We start from the raw sequence: 10480 nt of genomic DNA, 5'->3' as shown, positions 1-10480 counted from the left end.
AAACCAGACACCGGCATCAGACGAGTTATTTGACACCGATGATTTACGGCGGCAGACGGCAATGTAACATCTATTCCTACTATTAATGGATAACCTATTACATGAAAACATTTATCATGATTAAACATTTGCCCTAATTGAACAAACAATCTCGTTGGAAAAACACTTCCGACACAAAATTCCCACGTATACGACCAATTATGACATCATAATGTTCCACATCGACGCAGACGAAACGAGCGAGGTTATGGAGCCCGAAGCAACTTTTCAAAGCTTTGATGGAATTAAAACTGCACCATGTCAAACATGGACAACTGGGGCAATAAAGTTGTTAAGAAGGTCGGCAAATAAGCATTGGGGCGCCGATTTTAACGATCGCTCGATTATACGTAAACATGAGCCTAGCAGAAAGTGGCTTTTATTAATCAATATCATCCAAACAAGTCATCATTTATTCACAACCAACTCCATTTACAACTGCGCGTGTCATCGCTTCCATCTCACATCGCATCGATCAAGTTACAACAAACTGGTCATAACCAGAATCGACCACGAATTTCTCAAGCAATCAAGTTCTCGGCGACAAGCGCATTTACGTCATGATGGACAAAATCTAAAAGCGCTTTTCGAATAAATCTTCTGAGTAATATCAAAGTAAATTTGATGAAATTCCAAGTTCAAATAGAACTTGCTTCTATTTGGCGCCTTGTCTTGCCTGGCCTGGCACTCAAGCTTGGTGCGGTGCCGCCACAATAAGTGACCACATTTGTATCGACCATGACCAAACAAACGAAAGACAACAGCGGCCTTAACACGTGCGCTGGGGCCCTCTAATTACGTCCTCCCTGTATCATTGTGCGCGCTCCCTCCTCGCGCGATTCAGCATCGATCTGAGCCAGGTCGGTGCAACTCTCAATGAACGGGGCAGGTCAATTATTATTCAAAGCAAACAAGACCTGACATAGCGAGGCTCTGGGTGTGATCAAGCGCATTTATTAACACGGGTCACAACATCAAAGCGTCAACAACCTGCACAAAAACTTCATCCACAAATATCATAGCAGACTGGTTAATTGGCTCAATGTTATGTCATTGTTGTCACCTCAATCGACGCTCAAACTTGTTCTTGAGCCTTATTTGAGACAAACAAGAAGCTGATGCTGGCAGCCTCACTAATGAAAATATCTCAGTCAAGTTATCTTGAAACTGGTCATGAGCTGAGCAACTGGCCATGCTTTGATCTCTCTGTAGCAACTATCCACTCTCCTTATTATAGCAGCAACATATTCCCACGAGCATATTAAGGACGGATGCCATATTTAAAGTCTAAAGACACCAATTAAATAGAAGTTGCACTAGATGCCTAATCTCTGGAGATACCATCTCTCCCAGTGTAGTTATTGAATGAAATAAGTTGGGCAAAAAATAGACAACTTTCTCTGATAGAAATCTGTGAATCTAGTTGCTGTGACTAATCTGCACCTATTTACATCAAATTGTGATGTCGTCACAAGATAGATAATCACCAAACACAAACCGTCAACGAGTAATAAAAATCACACTGACCAGCACAGAACTGATTTTAGATTTTTATGCCGATGCAAACACAGATCAAAATTTCTCCGTTAAATATTCAGACATAGTTTTTGTGGAAAGCAGTCAAATTAAATCATTATCGTGCAACTTTAAGACAAGAAAGTATGATCAAAATATGACCAAAATGAACTAAGGCAACATCGCCACAACTCTCATTTGTTGCAGGTCGGCTAATCTTGGTAAAACGTGAGCAACAAAAACATAAAAAGCATTAAATAATGAATTAACAATGAACAGTTAAAGAACGATCGTGTGCTCGCTTTCTAAATTTCCTTTAGAAAGTTAAATTTTCTCAAAACTTCATAAGAGACTGGAAGCAGTTTTCCTCCAGCTTTTGTGTGATCTGTGCAAGACTTTACCATGAAATTGTGAGAAGTTTTACAAAAGGTGTGCAGAGGCTAAAGCTAAGTACTAAGTACTTCTCTGACAAAATATGTAATTTAAACTGCACTGTAGCAAAGCATAATAGCTAATAGCCGTACATCGATACTTCAATGTTTAATTTGATGTTGTAGTTGACAATAAATTAAATGAAAATATGTGTGAAAAATTTTCCAAATGTTACTCATGTGTGCACGTACCTTGCTTTCAACAATCAAACTTGTACCAACGCTTTGTGTCATTGTCAACTGCTAGTTGCTTGTCAATGTCAATGTCAACTGCTAGTTGCACATTGTTTTTAAACAAATGCTTGAAACCTTCACATTTATTCAGATATTCTACGTGGTCCAACTGCAGCGGCGGTCCAACAGCGTGGTCCAACTGCAGGCCCGCGGGCCAACTTTGGTGGGCGGTCACATTGATCAGCATTAATAGTTAAAAATTTTGAACTATTCTAATTTCAGTTTTAATTAAAAAAGAGAAATTTTTTCAGTTCTAATATCAATGTCACATTTTTCTTCAGTTCTAATTTCACATTTCTTCAGTTCTGATTTAAAAACATTGGCCCGCAAGATAAAAAAATTTTTTGATTTTGGCCCGCGATGAAAAGAAGTTGGACCACGCTATTCCACAATATCAGAAACCGCAATGTTAAACAGTTCGTTCAATCTCTTGACATAGGTGACTGGTTGATATATATTATCAAAAATGTTAAAATACTGGATTTGCGGGCAATGAAATATGAACCATCATAACTAGTTCTATCAACTTTATCGCAACTTTTTAACCTCATCAGCAGCCATTAGCTATCAGAACATTTTAGAAAGTATTTGGACCCTATGAACCTGCACAAAAATCTTGTTACACAACCGAACCTCCTCCATGATTGTTGTTTCGAAACGCGTCTAAATTCATCCACACTTCAGACACTAATTTTCCTGGGATGAAAATCTACATCAGCCGCTCATTTAATGACTCATAACTCAGCGCTTAAGCACTTGAGGGAAGCAGAGGGAAGTGCTCGAGTGTCCTTGAACTGTGCAACTTCATGAGATACATCCAACTCTTCACCTAAATATTAAAATAAGCTTGCAGCGGCTTGTGGCTGTCTATCTCTGAAGGCTGTGACGTCAGCAGAGCGCGGACTGGCAGGTGGTGTGGAAAGCAGTCAGCCTATGGCCCACAAACTGACACAGACGTCACCAAACCATAGGCCAAGATTAGAAGCTAAACTACAGAAGCAACTAACTGAGAGTCTTTGACGACACAATTCTAATTGTTCGTAAACGATGCAGGCAACTGGCAAAGCCTCCGCACTGTGTTTAAAACATTTGGAATCACCTTCATCTGAATAGGACCACTATCTCTGCTATGCATAGAATGTCAATATAAAAATGATGGCGCACCGCATGCGCTACATAAACCGAGGCCTACCAGCCAGCAAACATTCTCCAACCCAGCAATGTGTCAACTCATTCCGATAAACACGTCCGATTCTTATCCGCAACTGATTCTTATGAGTTCCTATTTAAATGGGGGAGCCCCTACTGCGTGTTGTTAGTTATGAGCGACAGCTAGCGGATAATAACGAATCAATGATGTTATTTTTAGTCAAAAGCTCGAAGGGGAAGAAAAAATCAAGCCACAGGTTATTAGCATGCGCTACTGAAAAGGTAAAAGTGACAGAAACGAAAAAAATTAAAAGGTGTTCAAAAAAATGAAGGTAATAATTGCTGGTAACAACTGGCACTGCCACTAAAACGATAAATAGTTAAACCCACGAAACACAAGTTAAAAAAAGCACATCAATGATAACCTTTGGAACATGTAAAGATAAATGTCCATTAAACTGCACATGTAAGTTATGTTCTGGCGACCATTGCGACGCAGAATGCCTTTGATCCCTCAGATTCTTTCAATGACGTTGCAGTGTCGTCGAATGAGTCTTCATGAATTGCCACAAACTTGCCCGTGGAAACCTTTTAATGTAGCAAGTTCTTCCACATCTCGATTCGTTCCATGAAAACCCTGCTCGGCTTCTTCAGTCCAAAAAACCTTGCATTTTTCTTCAAATCGTGCTTGAGATAAAGAATATGCGAGAGATTTGGGGCATCTGCAAACGGGGGTGGGATGACAAGTTGCAAAGTTAACCAAGCGCACAGGTGACAGATCTGACCCAATCTAACCTTTTTATACAGAACGTTTTTCTATTCACTGAAGTTTACCTGATATAAGATCAAATAATCTTATCAAAAGAGACCAAATTGTGACCAAAAGGAAACCTGTTACAGTTAATAATAATCAGCCTAAATTTTTTTAATAAAATGCTCTTCAGAGTGACTGTGCGACCAATTTAGTTTTATGAATAGTTTCATCCTTGATAACCATGTATCCACGCGTTGTAAAAAAGAATTGCTGGGACTGTGAATGCAGCAGAACAGAACAACTGTTTTATAACTTGTAAGTTATTGGAACGATACGTAAAAATTATAGCACATCTTAATTATTATATATTAATTTTATGAAACTTTAAATATTGAGGTAAAAAAAATGTTGTTTAAATAAATGCCTTTTAAAGCATAGATAATACTGCATTAACACGTGTTAATGTAGTATCTATGTTTAAAGCACGAAATATGTGTTATTGTAAATTATATGAAATATTATCAACTTGTTGTCTATGACAACTGCAAATGCAACAACTGCACCAAATGGCAGCGATGGCCGGTTTGGTTGGAAATGGCGGAAAATAAATACGATTTGCTTTTAGTTCCGAACAATTCCGACAAAGTTATCCGACAACAACCATGGTAAGTAAATTGCAGACTGCAGGTATTTTACATGAATTATTTCGTGTAAAAACTAAGTTTATCTTCAACGTTGAAACCAGCTTTAGCAATATGACACGAATGATCTGTCATTAGGCAGCACTACCTTAAATCTTAGGTTGTTACTTAATTGGTTACAACGGAAAGCAGCAGGTTTCCATAAAAATTGGAAGACCAAATTTCCTTTTTTCAGTTTCACTCATTTTAACTTCAAACTTGACTAATCACCTGTTGCCAAGTGCTATATTTTTGAAAGTTACCGGTGCTACAACTGTAAAGTTTATGCAACTTAGAAGCACAGTATATAAGGCTCGAACGTCGTACAGTAATACAGTATCTATTAAACTTCGAGTTGACCAAATCTCTTTGGAGTTAATCGGCAGAAGATCTCAATCGCTAATTATGGTCCCTTGTGAAAAGTGCGGTTGTTCATGATGAGAAATAATGCAAAGAGACAAAGTTTGGTGTTTTGACGTGCACCGAAGCCTCAATTCTTTTTTTTTATAAATTGGCATTCAAACAACCAGCTTTTCTTTGTTTGTTTATTATAATTCGCTGTGAAGATAAAAAGGCGCATTGATGAATCTCGTGCGTTCAGGTGCCACACTTTCAACAGTGGCCAATGGTGATCTTGAATGAACCAAACACACAACGTTTCTCTCCTATTTCCAACTCTCTCCTAAAGTTCATCCAAATCACTCATCTCAACACAACGTACTAACCAGCCTGGTTCTGGCATCGACCTTCCAATATTTCAAACGGGGGTTGCAAGAAATTTCATATATTTTTTCAAGTTAACCTGGTCACTCAACATCTGCGGCATCTGGTGAACTTTTAATATAACTTCCATTTTTACTTGCAATGCACATCTTATTTTTTAGAAGTTTTTCAAGACAAGTTGTTACAGTTTGTGCTCAGAACTTCTTCATAGAAATTAATGTTTAGAATATTGAGAAGGAAATTATTTGTATGTTAAAGGAAGAGTGATTGTGGCCCGTGCTTATTCTTTCCAGCTATGTTCAAGTTTTTTCTGTTGCATGTAATTATTTGTTTGGTTTCAAAAATTCTGTTTGTTTTATTTTACCCACTTTTGCCTTTTCACTCGTTTATACAAAATTTTTCATATTCACGTTACAAGATTTGGCAACTTTTTAATAAAATTTTAGCATTTAATGCTGATACGAATAGATTCAGGATTGGTTTGAGTTGATCTTTGTGATATTTTGATTTGCACAAACTCAAATAATCATCTTCACATCACATTTCCAGTCAATGCCGCACTGTAGTGTTGATGTGTCCATTTGAATAAAACGGTCTCAAGGTGGTCGTAATAAGCGCAGTCTGCTGTAATCAAGTTTTACTGAGATGGTTTTCTGATATGAACTAGAAGTAAAACGTAGCATGTGTTGCTTGAAAAAAATTAAGTTAAACAATTGTGATGTCATAGTAATTTGAACAGCCCTCAATCAACTCGTGTGACATGAACTTGACCTTTTGTAGGTACAAAGAACGTTTAAAAACAAAATATATCAAACAAAAGGACAAGGGAGCCTCGTCTGAAACTCTGGTCGGAAGAAACTGGATTTTGATTCGAAGTGGGATCGATGATTTCAGAGATGGGAAACCCCCTGATTTCGAAGGAAAGTTCATTGCAGAGGTAACTTGCGCATAAATGCTCAAAACCTTTTGCCAAAAATTCAATTTATTTGCTTGAATTTTTTTGAAAATGCAGGGAGCAAAAGGGATTTCCCCTGTTATCAACCGAAGCAAAGACTCGTTGTCGAGCAGATTGCGACGAAGTGATGTTAAAACTAGGTTTGATGTCTAAGGATAGCTTGTCTAGCTCTTGTTTAAATATAAGTTGCACTCGGCACATTGTTGTGAGCATCTTGTGCAAATATGCAGCAAAGTAGATTTGTTTGTCAGACACCCGCGGCCATCTCTCTCCAAGTCACAAATCTGTCTTGAGAAGCAACTCCCTCTCCAGCAGATCAGAAGAGATCACGTCGATGAAGTCGAGTTTGGTCTCACCCAGCATCCCCTTGCTCTTTACTCCCATCTAGAGGAAGGAATGCCTCCGGAGGTGATTTATCTCCATGATTCAGTATTTTCATTTTCATCATCAATTTATGATGTTCGATGCTGAAAGCTCGTCACTAAATCCCAATGTTGCAGTTGTTTGAAGAGGTCGTTGACCTGCTTGACCCCGCCATGAACCCAGACACTGAGAGTGACGTTGGTCAGAGTTCAACATTTACCGATCGACAAACAACGGCAGATCAGAGCATAATCAGGTGACTCAGCTTTTCAGAAAATACCGAGCATAGACACTGCTTTGACATCACAATGATAACCTTGGCCGTGATAACATTTAGAGATGTCACAATACCAACATTATTATGTCATTAAACACAACTGCTATAGGTTGAAAAGAAAAGGCAAAAAATCAAGAATTTATGTGTTTCTCAGCACATGTATTATTGCCTCATGCCTTTCTAAATGCTGCTTCTATTGGCAACTGTGACTCAATGAAAACAAAATATTTTGTGCAATTGAAAATCTTTTGGTTCTCTTGAAACTTTTAATGTGATTGGCAACACCCAACACTTCTTTCGTTCATATTTAAATTATAGGATTTCTATTTCTGGGAGCAGTGTATTGACTTCCCTTACAAAGTCTTGGATTGTTTTGTTTAAACGATTTATACCGTGTGAAGATTCATTTTCAAATAAATCTTCTAATCATATTTTTCTGAACAGGTCGAATATTGTTGAAGAAGATGAAGAAGACGTAGATGAGGAAGTGTAAGTTTGAATGGGGAAACACTGGTCTTGAATGTGTCGATAATATCACTCATTTCAGGGCTCTTGGTGAGGTTAAGTCGAGGAATCCTTACAAGTGGATCCTCCGGAAAGATCAAGGTCCCAAGGATGAAAGGAGAGGATCAAAGAAGAGAGCTACTTCCCCATCCCAGGATGAACACATTAAGAAGGTTTGGAATTTTAACATCTTCCTTTCTTGTGCGCATCATTACTATGATTTATCTTCAGGTGACAAAGGACTTCTGTGATTGGGTGTCAGATCTTGGCGGCGACAGCAATAACGTTGAGGAGTCAACAATCATGAGTTTGTTTGCCAGTGGTTACGAAACAAAGGTATGACGTCATTGACGTCAAATAAGCAGTCGGCTGGAAGTTTGTGATTTCCAATTTTAAGTATGGTTGACCAATTAATTATTCACTTGAAAATCCTTTCCGTGAAATAGCCCGCTCTCTCCGTGCCCATCCACGTGGTGGAGCTCTCAAATGTGCCGTCAGAACTCCGCGTTTCCGCCGGAATATCCCCCAATGGGTCCGCCAAAAAGAGTCAGCCCTCCTCCGCGGCACCAACCAGTGCATCCGTGAGTTTCTCGATCCTCATTGGATAGGGATTCCCCCAGTGTGTAACCTGTGACGTTGATGTGCGCAGGGCGTGAACGCTTCGACGTACGAGCCGAGTTGGGTGAAGACCAAGTACGGTGCCTGGTATCTGGCGCCAGAGACGTGGAAAGTTCGCTATGAAGACGAGCCGCTAGAGGACCCTGAAGAGCTGCTAAAGAGGGAAATGTCGGAGTCAAAGAAGAAAAGCGGAGAGATGGATGAACAACTGGCGCCGCTGCATGGCGCTAGAGCGTTTAGGCACGTGCAGTTAATTTGCTTGATGATCTTAATCTCAAAACTACAGTAGAACAATTCAGAGTGAGCATTAAAAACACCAACTGCGTCGTGGTGCCAAGTTGTTAAATTTTCATCCAAGATATCAAAATTATTCTAAAATATCGTAATTGTCGGAAAATGTCCTTCCAGCTCTTCTCTCACTTGACCTACACCCGTTGATTGACAGTTGAAATCTTTGCAGGGAGTTCCTGGAACGGAGCAACCGGAGGAAACCGGATTTTATGACGAAGGTCTCTACACTACAGGACTTTGAAGATGAGAAGAATGACGTCATACAAATGAGGAGGGTTGGGCCGATCTCGTCACGCACCGCCAGTCGTGTGCGCTCAGGCATGACGACTTGTTCCGCATCAACGCTGGGTTTCAGATAGAGTCCTGCCTTCTGTAAAATTTATGTTTATTTCGTTTATGTGGCAACGTTTCAAGCGCTCCGGGACCTTCCAGCTCATTCCCCTTGGTGATATTGTCGGGGAATCACCACTGGTAATCCCCGTTCATATTCGCGTGGGTTGTGCGTTTTCCACTCATTTCTCGCTGTGTCTTGTTCGTGTACTTTCTATCTCAGCTTTAAATTATAGGAAATAAAAATTGAAATGAATCGAGCTGTGCTTTGTTTTCTGTGCTCCTGGATTTTTATTGCAAGTTATTCTGCTACTGACGCAACAAAGCCGTCAAATGAGGTCATAGCTGCGAACATTAGACGCATTTCCGGTGAGATGATGTCAGCGAAGTCGTCATGCCCCGTCGATGAATATTTCTCGTCTACGGGAAGTTGTTTTTCCTGTGAAACTTTATGCGGAAGTTCGCCGAAACTTTGTCAGTTGGAATGCCCAAGTGAGTTCTCGCAACTTTACCTAGATATGACGTCACACAGACGAGGTTCAAACTATCTTTAATACCCGGACATTTGCGATGAAAGTAACAAATGTAGGATCATGTTCTTGTTGTAACTGAATGGTTGTTAAAATCAACTCTTCCTGCATTTTGTTGTTGGTCAAACATTTACATCGCTTTTTAACGCCGCTTGTTTGCAGCTGTGTTTGTGTTGACGTACAGCGGCCTCGCAGAGAAACAACGAGAACTCGAGGCGTGGAATTCTGCGTTGCTGGGAATTTCTGCGGTAAACCTGGTCCTGTTGCTCGGCGTCATCCTTTGGTTCAACCGATCTTCGTTAAAAGTTTACGTCACCAAACCTATCAAGCCTTTAGCTGAATACCAAAATCAAAAGAATGACCTCACGATGACGTCAGAAGTAGGTAGAAACCTGGTGAACGCGAGCGGCATCCCCGAAAGCGAAGATAGATCGGAGGAGCTGCTGGAGCATCCGCATCAGAGCGCAAGGTTTGATTCTGGAAGAAATTCTCCAGAAGTTTAAATCGATGGAGCACGCTTTAAACTGTGACGTTAGAACAACGATGACGTAATGGAACTCGGGCCGTTGTCTTAAACTTGTCAAAGATTGGAAGCTTCCATTCATTTGAAACGAGTTAAAATCACATGTCACGTTACAAGTGCGGTGAAATAATTTTTTCTTTGTGCCAAATAGAAAACTTATCGCTTTTCAAAAAAGTTGTGACAATTCTGGTAGCCTCAACCATGAATGAATGATGAATGAATGAATGCTCTCATTCGCACGAATGCTTAAATTAGTGCATGTCGGTGTTTAATCTATGGTAGACTCAGCGACTTCCTTATGCAATTCGGTGAAAGATTTTTGGTGACACAGTAACTTATTTGTGTTATGACGTCAGGACTGCAGAAATAACTTTGAAAGTTGTACCTGGGACAGTCCCGTGGGAATGGACTCGTAAAAAAGCTTGATAGGGGGAAAACCCAGGCTGGATGATTATTTATCTGTGATTTTATTTATTAAGGATTTTCAAACTCATGTCGCGTGCTAATCAATTCTAGCACAAACCACAACTCGACGTGGAAACATCAGAAATTAATACGAATTCT

At 39.8% G+C, this 10480-nt stretch overlaps 1 protein-coding gene across 2 annotated transcripts; it reads left to right on the top strand.

The window, feature by feature from the left end:
• Positions 1–4690: 4690 nt before the first annotated feature.
• On the top strand, positions 4691–10352 carry LOC143469150 (protein FAM47E-like). Of its 2 annotated transcripts, none has more exons than XM_076966733.1 (12): positions 4691–4787; positions 6306–6462; positions 6538–6620; positions 6732–6888; positions 6981–7099; positions 7565–7609; positions 7668–7797; positions 7856–7960; positions 8071–8205; positions 8274–8482; positions 8703–9355; positions 9556–10350. In XM_076966733.1, the coding sequence occupies exons 1-11, from the start codon at positions 4717–4719 to the stop codon at positions 8890–8892; spliced, it is 1401 nt and encodes a 466-aa protein (XP_076822848.1). In that variant the 5' UTR covers positions 4691–4716; the 3' UTR covers positions 8893–9355; positions 9556–10350. The 2 variants fall into 2 exon arrangements, with proteins under 2 accessions (XP_076822848.1, XP_076822856.1); XM_076966741.1 differs by having other exon boundaries at positions 4695–4787; positions 6346–6462; positions 9556–10352.
• Positions 10353–10480: the final 128 nt, after the last annotated feature.

This window comes from Clavelina lepadiformis, chromosome 1 (genome assembly GCF_947623445.1).
Source record: "Clavelina lepadiformis chromosome 1, kaClaLepa1.1, whole genome shotgun sequence".
In the NCBI taxonomy this organism is placed as follows: Eukaryota; Metazoa; Chordata; class Ascidiacea; order Aplousobranchia; family Clavelinidae; genus Clavelina; species Clavelina lepadiformis.
Note: the sequence above shows the minus strand (reverse complement) of the source record. Positions and strands in the feature narration are given on the sequence as shown.

What these genes read in the sequence shown, in the direction of transcription:
- LOC143469150 (XM_076966733.1), top strand. Translation starts at nt 4,717, where the DNA reads ATGGCGGAAAATAAATACGATTTGCTTTTAGTTCCGAACAATTCCGAC. An exon ending in CGAAGTGATGTTAAAACTAG is followed by an intron (nt 6,621 to 6,731) that starts GTTTGATGTCTA and finishes TTTGTTTGTCAG; the next exon opens with ACACCCGCGGCCATCTCTCT. An exon ending in GAAGACGTAGATGAGGAAGT is followed by an intron (nt 7,610 to 7,667) that starts GTAAGTTTGAAT and finishes CACTCATTTCAG; the next exon opens with GGCTCTTGGTGAGGTTAAGT.